This window comes from Pieris rapae, chromosome 9 (genome assembly GCF_905147795.1).
Source record: "Pieris rapae chromosome 9, ilPieRapa1.1, whole genome shotgun sequence".
In the NCBI taxonomy this organism is placed as follows: Eukaryota; Metazoa; Arthropoda; class Insecta; order Lepidoptera; family Pieridae; genus Pieris; species Pieris rapae.
This window is the reverse complement of record NC_059517.1, coordinates 10,646,634-10,661,673: the sequence shown is the minus strand read 5'-3', so window position 1 is coordinate 10,661,673 and position 15,040 is coordinate 10,646,634. Positions and strand designations below refer to the sequence as shown.

The 15,040-nt window shown below is 38.8% G+C and overlaps 1 protein-coding gene across 7 annotated transcripts in view; it reads left to right on the top strand.

The window, feature by feature from the left end:
• LOC110992992 (hemicentin-1) overlaps nucleotides 1–14,231 on the top strand; it is a 175,439-nt gene extending 161,208 nt beyond the window's left edge. For 2 of the 7 annotated variants that reach the window (XM_045629394.1, XM_045629393.1), the window contains 24 exons: nucleotides 1,397–1,414; nucleotides 1,750–1,900; nucleotides 2,432–2,543; nucleotides 3,817–3,995; nucleotides 4,077–4,253; nucleotides 4,512–4,652; nucleotides 4,769–4,877; nucleotides 5,095–5,252; nucleotides 5,325–5,383; nucleotides 5,478–5,645; nucleotides 5,914–6,043; nucleotides 6,317–6,401; nucleotides 6,533–6,738; nucleotides 7,034–7,116; nucleotides 7,197–7,374; nucleotides 7,743–7,877; nucleotides 8,133–8,166; nucleotides 9,312–9,991; nucleotides 10,235–10,336; nucleotides 10,728–10,837; nucleotides 11,082–12,263; nucleotides 12,336–13,053; nucleotides 13,215–13,253; nucleotides 14,125–14,187. In XM_045629394.1, coding sequence (XP_045485350.1) covers nucleotides 1,397–1,414; nucleotides 1,750–1,900; nucleotides 2,432–2,543; nucleotides 3,817–3,995; nucleotides 4,077–4,253; nucleotides 4,512–4,652; nucleotides 4,769–4,877; nucleotides 5,095–5,252; nucleotides 5,325–5,383; nucleotides 5,478–5,645; nucleotides 5,914–6,043; nucleotides 6,317–6,401; nucleotides 6,533–6,738; nucleotides 7,034–7,116; nucleotides 7,197–7,374; nucleotides 7,743–7,877; nucleotides 8,133–8,166; nucleotides 9,312–9,991; nucleotides 10,235–10,336; nucleotides 10,728–10,837; nucleotides 11,082–12,263; nucleotides 12,336–13,052 — 4,914 coding nt within the window. In that variant the 3' untranslated portion in view covers nucleotide 13,053; nucleotides 13,215–13,253; nucleotides 14,125–14,187. Of the gene's footprint in view, nucleotides 1–1,396; nucleotides 1,415–1,749; nucleotides 1,901–2,431; nucleotides 2,544–3,816; nucleotides 3,996–4,076; nucleotides 4,254–4,511; nucleotides 4,653–4,768; nucleotides 4,878–5,094; nucleotides 5,253–5,324; nucleotides 5,384–5,477; nucleotides 5,646–5,913; nucleotides 6,044–6,316; nucleotides 6,402–6,532; nucleotides 6,739–7,033; nucleotides 7,117–7,196; nucleotides 7,375–7,742; nucleotides 7,878–8,132; nucleotides 8,167–8,904; nucleotides 8,961–9,311; nucleotides 9,992–10,234; nucleotides 10,337–10,727; nucleotides 10,838–11,081; nucleotides 12,264–12,335; nucleotides 13,054–13,214; nucleotides 13,254–14,124 lie in introns of all 7 variants that reach the window. The other 5 variants (XM_045629396.1, XM_045629395.1, XM_045629399.1 and 2 more) reach the window with 5 other exon arrangements.
• The last annotated feature ends 809 nt before the right edge of the window (nucleotides 14,232–15,040 follow it).

The following is a 15,040-nucleotide window of genomic DNA, read 5'->3' as shown; positions in this document are numbered from 1 at the left end:
AGTTTTTGTTGCCTTCGTTAAAGGGATAGGGAGGGATTGTAGCTTATCGATAATTTCAGGACGATAAAAACTGAGAGAAAGATAAAAATAGGCATAGGCATAATTCTTAGAGTACGAGATCTCTTGAACTTAAGCAATATGTGAACAAAATTTATTATGAACATACCAATAATTATTTGTTAGAACAAAATTGTTACTAAAAAATTGTTTTGAATTGTATATTTAATTGTAATTAACCAACACAAAAAAACAACAATATCGATAATTGATACACTTCACTAGTCCTAAATACGATTTCTGTAGTAGGCTGCATTCAAGGTATATTCAAGTCGTGAATGTTTGGCTTTGCGAACTGAATTTTAAATCTAAGGGCTCCTAATGAAACCGTGAGCCCCTGCAAATACTTAATATTTCTCTAGTACAATTTTAGAGTAATTTTAAATAAAACAGAATAGAGCGTACTAGCTAGTTCTAGCAGTGCGAGTGGCCATAGGCAGCGGTATCAGTTTAGATCAAATGAGTCTCCTGCCCGTTTGCCTCCGTTAAAATAAAAAAGTTACGATAGAAAACATAACATAGTAACCCAATTCAAAGTTCCGTGCATACTTACACAAGCTTTATCCCTTTTCAATAATAATAACTTGTTACAAAGTTTTTGGAACTTGCTTGTAAACGTCATTATTAAGGTAATTTATAACTAGCCTCGGGGAAAAACATAATAGTAACCAAATATTAACCCTATTTTTAAACTTTCCTGCGGAGGCCCCAAGCTGAATTCCACTCAGGCCTTTCCCAACATAACCCGACCATATTTATGCGACCTTTTCCCCGCAAAGTTTTATTTTTAGATTCTGTTTAAAGCGTGTTTTAGACATTTTTCTCTATTAAATGTGTCTCAGACAGAAATTCAAGGATTGGATTTTTCTTTTTCAGGTTTTTTATTATGTGCTAAGTATAGCGATTCATTCCATTTGGTCTTATTTCCTTTACCTTTTGAATATTAATTATTCAGACTCACATTATGTGGTTTTAAAGATAGACTTCTACCAAATACATTTACTTTTAATCATTCGAAGCTGTTGAATATATTTAGTTTTAATGAAAAACTGTTTTCTTATTTATCTTGTTAGCAGGATTATAATTTCAAAGAATTTCGAACAGAATTTTGATTTTTGTTTTCCATTTTGTGCTAAGATAAAGTTACTGAGATATTTTGTTCTTAGTTCTTTAAATAGTTTCGCTTTGGTTAAGGCAAAGTTAGAAAATGCAAAAATATTTATGGAAAAAATATCGGTTTATCTTTGAGAAAGCAAATTCTTTAATTAAAATAATAATATATTTCAGCTTAATGTAAATATATTTAATTGATGTTTTTATTTTGTTTCATGTATACCAGCAAAAGGAAATGGAATCGGTAAGCTTTTCCACCATTTTAACCGGTTTAGTATAATTTATTATTTGCATGTTATATATATTCAAAGTTAATTCTATTTACGGAAAATAATCTTAACTAAAGTTGTAAGTTTCGTAACGATAATAAAACTAAATCAATCACCTTTTCAGATCAGGGCCTGAGAATTCTGTATTTGCTTCATTACTCAAGCTAATTGGCAAGTAGGTTATGAGCCTTTCGGTTTCCTGGCAATTTTTTCCTTCGCCGTCTGAGCTTATGTTTAATAAAAGAAGTCGAAGCCACTAGGCAACCAATGGTAAAGATAAAAAAGCCATCAGATGATTGTAAAATTTCAGAGTGATACGACAGTAGCCACCATGTCCAATCTGACGTTCGAAGCGACGCGTTTCGAGAACGGACGCAGGTTCATTTGCAAAGCCGTGAACGACGCCATGAGAGATAACAATGATCATCCCATTCATGCCACGAGGGAACTAGAAGTTTGGTGTAAGTTAAACGACGTCGATGAAGCTACTTTGATAACTTTATTATAGAAGATTAATCTAAGAGATGACGTATGACGCAAAATACCCCAAAGTTACCTCATTTTTTGATGTCACATACATTTGTCTGTGGCTAAGAGCATAAATATATTATTAAAAGCAAATTCACCAACGATAATCTAATAATCAATAAATGATGTCAGCGAATGAAAGTTAGTGCTCTATAAAATGTAAAAAATACAATAAAGGAATTATTATTAAAAACAAGCGACAACCGTTTTGGCCTCAAAATAACATTTCTGCGCCATCACCATGGGTACACAGTAATTTTTTTGGTTTTCCTTGGATCCTCACAATGTTTTCTATATGATTTTTACTTTGCGAGTGAGTGTTTAAAGAAATGGGTACGAACCCTCATCTTCATAATTAAGAGTCATACATGTACATAGCTACTCTGTCAACCCTCTACATTATTATGTTCCTAACATATCTTAGTTACTCGACACAGTGTTAATAATATATTTAATACTTCCAGACCCGCCGATCGTTCACGTGGGCCCGCCCAACATAACGGTAGTAGAAGGCACGAAGATCCTACTCAAGAGCGAATATGAGAGCAATCCGTCATCCCTGACTGAAGTTGTATGGTATGTACGGCATTACAACACATTGTTAGGGCTGCCTGCGTCTGCTGATCGTCTATACCGTTAATACAATATCACTTGTCCTGAAATGTAATTGTTCCTAATAGAAAACAAAGATGTTAATATTTAATACCGAATAGTAATATTATAAAATGGACCATGTAAGGGATGCCGACACTCTAAACAGGAATTAACGTTTGCAACCCTAATCCTAAGTTAATGGGATATGAGATATTGAGTAGTCACAGAATGAGCCAAAGTAATAATATATTGTGTCTTTCAGAGTCTGACAAAATCAAAAGTTCTTATATCTTTGCATGTACACTAGTTACTGACATCCCTGCATAAATCGCGTATAACGAGATTCGCACTGATTTTCTTTTAAATATTAAAGTTTAAAACTGAGCACATTACAGTAAGTATTCTTTACAACTAAGAACATGTTAAGTCCCAGTTAACCTAGGCCATAAAAGCGAAACTTTTCAGTAATTTCTCACGTGGCATTAGGCTTTTTAATCTCCAACGTATTTTAGCGGAAGTTAGAATTTCCAACGTAATCTCTTTTGCTTTTGCTAATACAGTTTGCTTAAAGTATAGCATCTAGGGAAAATTCATGTTATAGGTATACGTTACTTAAAATTAGTTTCTTACGTATTTGTTATTGTACCTCGCCATCTAGATATATTACTATCATTTATATAAATCTCTATATATTATATAAGAAATTTTAGATGCATCGGATTCCGAAGTTGTTCGAGGAATACTCAACCTCCGTGATATTTTTTACTTTAACTTTAATCCCACAAATTCAACCTCAAAGTTATCGTCAGCAAAGATAAACGGCGACAGAAGTTTATCTCGAAGCTTTCATCAAAAAATTTTGATTAAAACCTCGTTCACAGACTTACAGTATTTATTATCGGATCGTTATTTGTCACCATAAAAATCTACACTATTTTTGCTTAAGATTTGTTACTGTTACTATTGTAAATATTCGGATTTCACAAAAACCTAAATTTTTAAAATTCTAAAATCAGTTTACATTTATTTTAATATCAAGTCGCTGCACGATTCACTTTTTTCTGTTAAATAAGTGGCACCAACAGGGCGGCATCCTCTTTTTTTAAATTAATTCTTACGATTACATTTAAGTGAGTGACTGTGTCCATCCTTGCCTCTGATGTGACCGACATGTAAACTTCCATAATTTAGGTGATCAATCGTACCGGGTTGCGTAATAAAGAAAAACATAAAGTTAGCGTCTAATTGTTTACAGGTATCGAAATGGCGAGCGGCTCAACGTAAACTCAAGCCACTACCAAGGAGGTAGCACGGACCAGCACGCGTTGATTATTCTCGATGCTAATGGAGATGATATGGGGAACTACACCTGTCTGCTGGCCAACGTCGTGGGCAACGGGACCACTGAGGAAATGATCAGCGTGAATGTGTTATGTGAGTGTGAACTATAAACCGTAATGTTTTACATTATGCTATTTTCCTGTTACTCTAAAAACACCATACGAATGATTCCAGTCAAGCCCCAAGTTCGTCTGATCATGAATCCAGAGAGTCCAATACTGGAAACGGACCACAAGAATGTGACGTTGACCTGCGAGGTGGTCTCCGGGAATCCCTCGGTGCTGGATGAGGTGATCTGGTACTTGGACGGGGAGGTGTTGAAACATCTGCCTGAATGTAATGGGACGGACGGTATGTGCTTCATTCGTTATCTTTTAAATTTTTTTATCTCATAGACGTCCTAAATATTATGTTTTATAAATAAAATCTAATTTCAATGGCTATAGATAAACTACAAGCACAGTAAGACCGGGTGGTCATTTGATAAGAAAATATGATAATGATAATAATATCTTCTTCGGTTGTATGAACTGACAGTTTGTTAAGAAAATTTGTTATTTTAATTATTTGTACTATTTCTAAGATTTACTATCTACGAATACGTTTCAGAGAACCTATGCAACGAAGTGGACCCCTCGATGCTTCTCCTCCAAGACACGACCAAGAGCTTCCACGGGAACTACTCCTGCAAAGGCAAGAACTATGCCGGTTGGGGAAACGAGAGTCAGAATACTGAGCTCGTCGTTAACTGTGAGTTGACATTGAAGTAACCTTTTAGCCATTCTCTGTCGTATTTTTTTTAAATAAACAGGATTTTTAGAATGCAGAATACGTTTTTTGCGCTATACAAAAATATTGTGTTACAGACCCTCCGGGAGCGGCCAAACTGACTTACTCCCCTTGGCGAGTGGTGAAGGGCAAATCCTTGGTGCTGAGCTGCAGCATCCAGGAGAAGGGCAGGCCCGAAGCTCACAGGTAGTTAATAATTATGATATAAAACGATAAAAGTAAATTTTGAACGATGGTAAACTTAGTGAAAACTATTGAAAGGTGTGTTAAAAATATATTGTAGATTACTTTTAGTGTTGGTACGGCGCTGACGTAAAAATAGAGGCAGGAGTTGTATTTTATATATTAATGCATAGAAGAGATACTATTCAATTGTTTTCCGAGAAACTGTACGTTCCTTCAGATTCCGTTGGCACCGCGGCGGGCGCGTGGTAAGCGACATCGTGTCCCAGAACTGGACCATAGACCCCGTGACCTTGGACCATCGGACCAACTTCTCGTGCCGAGGGGTCAACGCGGGGGGCGAGGGGGAGCCCGCATTCGTCAACGTCGACGTCTTGGGTGACTTTTGCGAGACTTCGTTTTTTTATTTTTTTATACGGACAAAAAATTAATTTACAATTTTTATTTCAGCGCCACCTAGTTTCAAATACGCGATGAACCACTACAGCGGAGCCCTATACAAATCACAAGTAATTTTTCACTTATTTCACTCTTCCGTGTCTGTTGTAATTATTAAAATTACCCAGAATTACCCAGGCTATTTACTTCATTAATACGTTCCAGAATATATCCCTGTCGTGCACGGTGGAATGTGCGCCGCTGTGCAGCGTCCAGTGGCTGAAGGATGGACAGATCATCGACCCCGCCAAGACTGACCGATATTATGTCGTCGATCGGAAGATCCCTCCGCAAGTCAACAGAAACGACTTCGAGGCCACCGAATCTACGCTGGTGAGACGCTCAAACTCGAGTCATGGCTTTAGCAGACCAGCCCGTATATGGTTTCCAAAATGAGCATAGGTGACCCTGATCTGTTTCTTTGATGAATTTACTTCTTAAACGATTTGGTCGGTACGCTCTCGTGGCTGACGCATTTCGTCGACTGTTGGGTTTGTGCTCTTGCGCTCAGGCGCTTGCGTTTACCGGGTTTAAACGCACCTCAGAATTGAGTCTCTGCTCCCGTCCGATTGAGAGTGGTCCAATGTGAATCCAATTCCAGCACTGGAACATGTCGTCGTGGCCGGGCGGGGCTCTGTCCCGTTCGTCGGACACGGCTCGCTACACGTGTCGCTCGTCGCGCAACGCCGCCGGGCCCCCTGTCAACTCCACCACCAAGTTTGCCGTCGAGTGTGAGTGCCCTTTGTGCCCTTTGTGCCCTTCGTGCCCTTCGCTGTTGTTAAATGCTTGTTAAATTCTACATATTTTGAATTGATCAAATTATGTGAAATTTGAGTTAAAACAATGAATATGTATTGATCCTACTCTATAATAAAAAATCATAATTGGTTGACTCCTATTAAAAAACACAATACAATATAAATGACTCGATACAAAAAAGCTACGCGCTTTTAAGAATAAATTACTTTTTTGACTTAATTAATAGTTTTGAAATATATTTTCAGATGAACCGGAAAATATAACGGTGACGCCTAAGGTGGTCTCGGTGATCGAAAACGAAATTCCGGCCAAAGTCGTGTGTTCTGCCAAGTGAGTCAAAGACATATTCTCAGCTAAGAAGCTCAATTAACCCGACTTTGAAAGTAGAAACAAACTTAATATTACCCGAAAATCGAGTGAACTCATTCCCTCAGCATAATCCATCCGACGTTTCTTTTCAGGGGATTCCCCATGCCGAGCTACAGTTGGCGTCGCGAGCACCTCACGAAGAGCTCGGCCAAGGAGCACTCGAACCGCTCCTTTGTGCTGTCGTCTTCGAACACGCTGCTGCTCGGGCCCATCGCGAGGAAGGACGCGGGCAACTACGCGTGCGAAGCTTACAACAGGCACGGAGCTGTCAACACCACGGTGTTCATGGACGTCATGTGTGAGTAGCGGACGTTTGTTGGGATCCTTTTATCTCATGGTGACGAGGCACGCCCGGGCTAATACTTTGTCTTTACTCCTCTACGCTCTCCTTAAAGCTCAAGGTATTAACAAAGCGAATGACGTTCAGTTTCTGGTGCCCTAACTGTTCTCTCACCTCACCTCTGGGCAAAAACTTCCCAGTACCGACCTTTCGCTTGACCGTTTACAACGTCGACGACCAGTCACTTTCCGAGTGGCTGGATCCCTTGGCGTTGCGTAGAGATGGGTTATAATAATTGATATTATGTCTTCAGTCGTCCCGGAATGCGGCATCAAGCAGCAGGAGGTGGACGGTCAGCAGTTGCTGGTCTGCACGGCTCACGCCAACCCCACCGAGGTCAGATTTCGCATTTTAACTGGACTTGACTTCTCCAATGTATCTGTGGAATTAAGTATTTTTCACGAATCGATAACCAGGTCTCCTTCGCGTGGAAGCTGAAGAACGACAACGACACGCTGACAGACGAGAAGATCTGGTCGGAAGGAGCACAGAGCTTCCTCCGTCTGCGGTCCGGAGTGGACGTGTACCGGACGTACTTGTGCGTCGCTACCAACGAAGTAGGCGTCTCGAGACCTTGCGAAAGGGACGTCATGGGTCAGTATTATTTAATCGTTTACTCACCGTTATTCTTATGTAGGTACTTTGACGATACGTCAATGTACATGGTGTTGTCAGCCTTTAAATGAATTTGTTGCGTGCGTACACTTTTTACGGATTCGTTGATTATTATTAATAAACTCAAACCTGGGGCTGTTTGTGTACTTACGATTATTTAAATATTTTGCCAATAATAGAGAAACCTAAATTTATAATTTTTTTTTTTAATTCACAGCCAACATGGATAGTTATAGTAAGTGATATTAAATTAAAATACAAAACGCAAGACTGAATCAGATCACAATTATACAAATATCTAGAAAACACTTAACAATTTCAATGATATAATTTGCGATGTATTGCAGGCACAAAGGTTTGGTGGCGCGATCGCCAGAAGCTGTTCCTGATCGGTGGAATCGCGTTGGCCCTGCTCCTCATCACCGTGATCCTGTGCATCATCATTATCTGCATCTGCCGACGTATGAGGGCCAAGTCCAAGTGTAAGTCTTTTCAACTCTACTGTTTGGCGATGTGTGTCAGTGTTTTGCGAATACCTCATTTCTCAAGTCATTTACAGATTTACTGTTTAAGTCTAAACCCGAACCTAAATAAATTATAAAAATGCCTTCAGAAACGAGGTTTCATGTTTTGTAATAATCCTCATTGTTGTGAGTGTTGCTAATGAAAATTGTCTATTGTCTTTTCCCGGATGCCGCCCACTAACGACCCAACCCACACGTTGGACTAACGTTTAGACAATAATTCAGTCGAGCTGGAAGAGCGAGAGAAGTAAGTTTTCCTTTCTTTCCGGCGTTCGCTATGTATCGTATTCTACATTATTTTATATATTTCCTATATACCGGTAGAAGTATCAGTGAAAGTTTGAATAATGAAAATATCGACTCAAACTTCGTCAGTTGTCGAGTGATCTAATTTTTACTGTGAGTCGAAATTTTCGTTATTAACCCCTTCACAAAGTATGACATATCGTATGTATCTCTGAGTATAAAAACTTTTTCAGCGCCCTTGGTCCGAGCAGATTCTTGGCACACGTTGTCTATGCCTCCCCGATTCTAAAGGTTTCGTTTTCGCGTGCGTTTGAGCGTTTGGACCAACGGCTATTCGTTGAGGACTAATCGTAGTACGCATGGCTCCCGGGTCTTCATCGGTGCCTCGATTTTGCTCAATTGCGATTAACCTTTTTCATGAGTAGAGTCGACTCCGAATGAGGTGCCGGTGTGAGACCCGTAATCCTATATAATGGTCACTTCTAGAACATTTGTTTAAATTAAGTGTTTTTTTATAAATAAAACGTTAATAAAGACAACCCTATATTAAAAGGGAACTCTCGCTTTAAATACTAACTAATTAAACCATTAAACTGGAGTGACCTCTCCTTAACCGTATGATAGACCCCTGACTCTACAACTAACACTAAAATAACATTTTTGGAATCAATTTTCGCACACTCAACTGAACGGAATATGTATTAACCGAAATACTCACATCGAATGTTTCCTCAAATAGGTTCCTAACCGCATTAACACCAGATGTCTTAAGACTGACAACCATTAACAACTCAGGTATATCACTAACAACTATTTAGCTGGAGAATGCTTTCTCGTCGAAGCTCACTTTTGTTTTGCCTTGTGTGACTTTTTCGTAGATTTACATTCTAGAAGACAGAGTCGATCACTGCATGATTCTTTGAAAGCATTCTTCTATTTTTACGTTTATTTATTCTATGTATGTATTGTACGTCTTTTGTAATCTATTCCTCGGTTCTTATTGTTATCCTTTTATATTTTACTTATTTTATTTTCTTTGTATATCGTCGTGCTCTCTTTTAACACGATCGTATTACTTTAACTTTAACCGAACGTCATCATCTTCACATTTTATCATTCTAACGTTATAATGTTTTGTTCAACTAGTCCGGATGGTAGCTGTATAAACGAGGTGTCCATAGCGCAGTCCATAATATCGCAAGCTTTGCCCGCTTTGTCGCCGCGAATCGATCTCTCCTTCAGCCCGAAGACCTCCGACAGGGCCAGACTGGTCGATTCGAAGAACTCGCATTTAAAGATGACACTTCACGATAAATCTTCAAATAGCTTGCAAGCCAGCCTGTCGCAGTTAGAGGCGACGATTAACGCGAACGGAGCCGACGGGAGCGAGGTGGAGACTCGAGCGAACGAAGATAACGACAGGGTCGAGCCTCTCTCGTCGCCGAACAAGTGGCCTTTGAAGCCCGGCGTGCTCGTTCACGTCAACTCGAACCACACTTTGAGTCCCAAAAATCCCGCCAGACTTCAAAGAGACCGACCGGGTCGAGACGAAGAGAGCGACTTAGGATTGTTAGAGCGGAAAAGAACCGATGACGATAAGCCTAGGTCCGAGCGGGCAAAGAAGAGCGGTATACCGCTCGCGGGGATATTTAGGAACTTGAGGAGGAAAAGCGATTCGTCAGAGGACGACGTCGGAAAGTACAAGAAGATCAACAAGACGAACGAGAGGGTCGTGTCTCTGATGAGTATCAATAAGAGTTGTGGCCCGAAACGAATAAGATCTCTGTTTCGAAGCGAAACTCCGAACGTAATCGTTACCGAAGGAGGTAGATATTTTGATAAATTATTAAGCCGACATTTTACCGAACACGATGATGCTGCGATATCACTTATTTATTTCTTATACTTTCATGAACCATTACATTTCACCGTTGACACTAGACAAATTCTAATGCACTCGCTTGGTATGTGACACCGCTCGTAGTTTGATGCCGCTTTTCTCTATTTATTTCTGCTTCGAATAATTTTGCATTTTTTGTAGCTCTTTGTTTATTAATGGCATGTTTTAGTCGTATCCTTCAAAAGGCCTGACAGAATGTGTGTAAGCGCTAGAATTGAACCTCTCAAAGAGACGCAGCAAAACACGAGGAAACGGAAAAAGCCCGGCGACAGTGAGTACTCTCCCGCCATTCGTATTACGTCAATTTGTAAATGTTTTACATAATCAAAATTTCAATGGGTCTTGACGATCAAATCGAGCATTAGCGATTAAAAGTAATTATCGCGTTATATATTTACAAATGTTATTATGGATTACGAGAATAATATAAAATAATACTTCCCTTACTATTTCAGGCAATGAAGTTAAATTAAAAATGCAGTGCTTTTTCAATTATTTGCGTATTTAAGTTTCGTAAGATAATCCAAATTTTATTTATCATGTGCATTTAATTGGGAAGGTAGATGCTGGCAAGATAAGTCGAAATCGCAGAGTAAGGGCCCCGATTAACTGACTCTGATGGTTTAACAAAATAATTTAAAATGATATTATTTGTCCCGTAGGCCCTCCCTCGAATGGCGTAGATAATGCGGCCAACGGAGCTCTGGGAACGGACAACCCCGGTCTCTATGAGAACCTGCCGTTCCACGGATTACAACAACCACCCAACAAGGTACGTTAGCCATGTAACCCTGTGCTATTTTAAACGTGTTCACCGTTTTAGTCTTAGCTTTGTTATGTTCATAATTTGCCATTTTAGTATAAGAAATTGAAACCTAATATTAATTAATTAGCAACCACGTCTTTAGTTTTCTTGAAGTGGTTGAAATATTTGTATTTTCTTTTTGCATGTTTTTATTGTTTTGTCGCTTCATGGATTAATTTGCATTTGTTTTCTTTCATGTTGTCTTGTGTAGCCCGTGCAAGCGATACAACCTAGGGTGGTCGAACCTAACAAAAGAAAAGGCACGAGTGTGGAGTCATTACAAAAGCAACTCACTACTAACCCTTCATTTGTTCCGAGAGTGGTCTGTCCGCCTTTCGTCCAAAACCTCGTTTCGTGTCCGCTGAGTCCATCGGATTCGTTGTCCACGTATGGAATACCAGTTCTGTCGCCCATACAACAGATGTTTCCCCTTCGACCGACCGTTCTGCTAAACCCTTATCTCCCCCCGATGCCTAGCAATCACCTCGAGCGGTGTCCCACGATCGACGAAGAAATGGGCGAAGAACCAAGAAAATTTTGTTCCTTGAATACGAGAAACATAAAGCCAAAACCAAAGTTTCAATCTATGAGAATAGTGAGGAAGAGAAAGATTGAGAGATTTTATCCAAATACAGAATATGGAGAAAACTTTAATGAAATCAATAATAATAGTAAAAATGGAGAAGACAAAGACAAAGGTGAAATGGACGATAACATTTATGAAAACTATCCGTCCCTAATGAAGTTTAAATCTGACATAAGCGGAGTAGAGAAATTTGAGAATCTAACAGATTCCATCCAAGTATACGAGGAAACTTTGGATCGAAGTGAAATAAACGCATCTGCTACGTCCCTCGACAGACCGATCCCAGCTCCTAGAACTAAAATAACACCTTTTTCATCACCCTTGAAATCAGATCATGTTTATGTTAATTTGTCCATGCCGTTAATTAATACCATGTCTATCAAATCGTCTGATACGGTAGACGCTCCAATTAGAAGTACAAAGTCTGAGGAAAACATATTATCGAAATTTCCCACACTTCAAGTTAATAAAAGCAAAGAAAATCATGTTATACCAAAGAAAACTGTGGATCAGAATAGTTCTGACGAAGATGACAATGAAGAAAAGAAGACAGACCCCACTAAACCTAATATCGTTGGAGCTACTCCAAAACGAATGTTGACGACTTTACCGTCAACTTCTCTAGTAAAATCCGTGGTGAACCAATTGAACGAGCAAAATATTAACAAAGTAGGACTGCCAAAGAAACAAGTGATAACACCGACCACTCTACAAATACCAAAACTCACAGAGAAACCGGTGCCAAAGAGAAATTTAAAACGTAGCAATTCCGTAACTAGTAGCGTAATGAGTAGTGCAGTAGACCAGGTAAATAGTAGACGCTTTTCATTCGACCCGCCATTGTTTGTGCGTGACTAACACTCTCATTGTACATTTCAGAATACTAACATCCTCCAACACCAGTACCTTCAGAAACGGAATCACTTTCCGAACATCGCCCCAAAAGGAAAAAACAAAAAGAACTTCCAAATCCCTCTGCAGAAACATCACAGCTTTTGCTACTTCCAGCCGATCAGAGTAGACAAACGCATCCCCGTAGATCAGGAACGATCCTACAACAACACGATAGGTCCCGTGATCTACCGACACGCGGACTCGCAGCACTACACGAAGACGCTCAACAGAAGCCGGGAAAAGAATGGTCAGCGGTCGAGTCGCTTAAAAAAGTCGGAAAGTCTGAGAGAGAAGTTGTCGTGCGTCGGAGTGTACGACAACTATGAGAAGCCCGACTATCCCGAGCCCGAGTACGACGACTCCGAAAGGAAGTCGTACCTCCAACTGCTGAAAGGCAACTACATATCCGACTCCTCCCGGCACATAGAGCCCGAGCAGTACAGCTCGAACCTCAACTGCAGGGAGGAGAAACCTAGACATAAGAAGTTAGTGTACGCGGACTTAGCGCTAGGAAACCATAATTTGAAATTTAAGAATACCGTCAATTCTAATAGACACTTATACGACACGTACTCTATAGGTAACGATAGCGCTAACAAAGACACTAACAGTGCTCATAAGAATAGTGTAGGCAGTAGTCAAAGGAAGGGGCAGCCCCGAAGCGAATACGCCACGCTCAAGTTTAACGAAATTGACGTCTAAGGTGAGTCTGGGGACTTCCTTTTCATGACTACATACTTCGACAGAACTTAACTCGCAAGAGCCTCATTCAAAAGTAGACTGAATTGAACACTCAGTTGTAGGATGTCTATTAAACTGCTTAAAGGCATGAACAGTGTTGTGACGTTTTGTTTTCTTTTCTAGGGACGCTTAGCTAAGAGTGACACGTACATTTACTAAAAGGTAATTTTTCCAAATTGTTTCGTGCTCTGTGCTTTACCGTAACTTGCGCTTCATTTAAAGTTACTAATTACCTTTTAAATCCGCTTCAATTATAAAGACGACCACAGGTTTAAGGCTAACTTTAGTCGTGAGGTTCACTGAAGTATCGCCTGAAACAAAAAGTTTTACAAACTTTATGTACATATATATGCACGATAGGTACGTTTTAAACGTTGCTATTTATTTATATTAATTTAATCTCTAGTAACTAAGTGTTGCCCTTTTATTTAAAAAAAGAACATTTAAACCATAAAATCTAAAATGGTTTGGTTTAAATAAACAGTGTTGCCTTTGGCTAATAGTTTTTCTGTTGCCAAAATATAAAAAAGTATTATTATTGCATGAGTTACACTTTGATACACGAATTATTTTAATAGTTATATAATATGCATTAATCATTGTAAAAAGCAACGATATTGTTTTACAATCACTTTAAACTAGATTAATAAATGATTTGAGGCTCTTGTGAATAGTCATCCATTAGATAAAATCGTCTAATAAAAATACGTCATTATCGATAAACATAATATGTATTGATTATCTAGAATTACTTGTATAGCAATCTTGTGTAGATACAAAACCTCCTTGAAGATAATATTTAATATGACTTCTAAATCTACGCAAGTAAGCGATAAACTTCAATGACTACGTGACTTTACAAAGATGAAGTCTAGAAATGCGGGTTCTGTCTACGTAAAGGCGTAGTCAAACTAACTAAAAATCGAACAAGAACAATTTACAATTTTTACATACACGTATTTTATTCTTGCCACTGCTACAATCGGTATACACTTATATATATTTAAATATATTATATTGTTCCCTTGCGCAGCCATTCCGGCCGGAGGACCATTTTGTATACGCCGATGTTGATATGAAGGATTATGGGCCGATCAACTACAAGGCGGCCTCTATCTACGCTCAGATGAAGAAAGTCAAGAATCAACAGAAACTACAAGAGATCCACGACAAAAACAACCCAGACGAAGACATGTTGTGATCGGAAATTCTTTTACCAAATTTACTAACCAATAAATTAATAAGTAGCGGCATTTCTCCACGACAAGGACTTCAAGTATCAAGCTTTGTCGATAGTGAGACGCCATATCCAGAATCCTCAAAATTGATACATGAACGAAAATTATAAAACTGAACAAATTGTCGTGGAGAAGTCTCGTCTGAAATGTTGCATTTAATAATGGACTCCCATAGAAACCCCACCAAAGTGACCAAATTCATGTAATTCTATGTACGTCCCGCTTAAATAGTGATGTTGTTTCATTCCCGTTCATAAAAACTAGTATTCTTCCTGTTTATCTTTATATCAGAGTCAGATTAACAGTGATCGGCCAGGAACAATACAATAAAAAAAAAAATAAAGACTTGACATGAAACACCTTCAATGCTATTTAGTTGAGTTTTTGTAATAACAGATGGCGTATTCTTAACCAAAGAGGGGAACCCCGTTAAAGTAAATACAATTAATGTACAGGTTAGATGACAGTAGAGATATTGTAAATAAATGTAGTTTTCATAAAATGTACTTGATAGAGAACACACAACAGGTGTTAGGGAATTTAGTCGTAAATCGTTGGTAACGTTAGTTCAGGCGTCGCTTGTCGATCGACGTCAAATTGCATTTCAAAAATGGTCAAAGTTACAAAAATTCAAATTTATTTAAAGATCGGTTAGGGCTTTAATATTATGACCGGTTTTTTAGTTTAACATATTTTTGTGAATCGAAAACC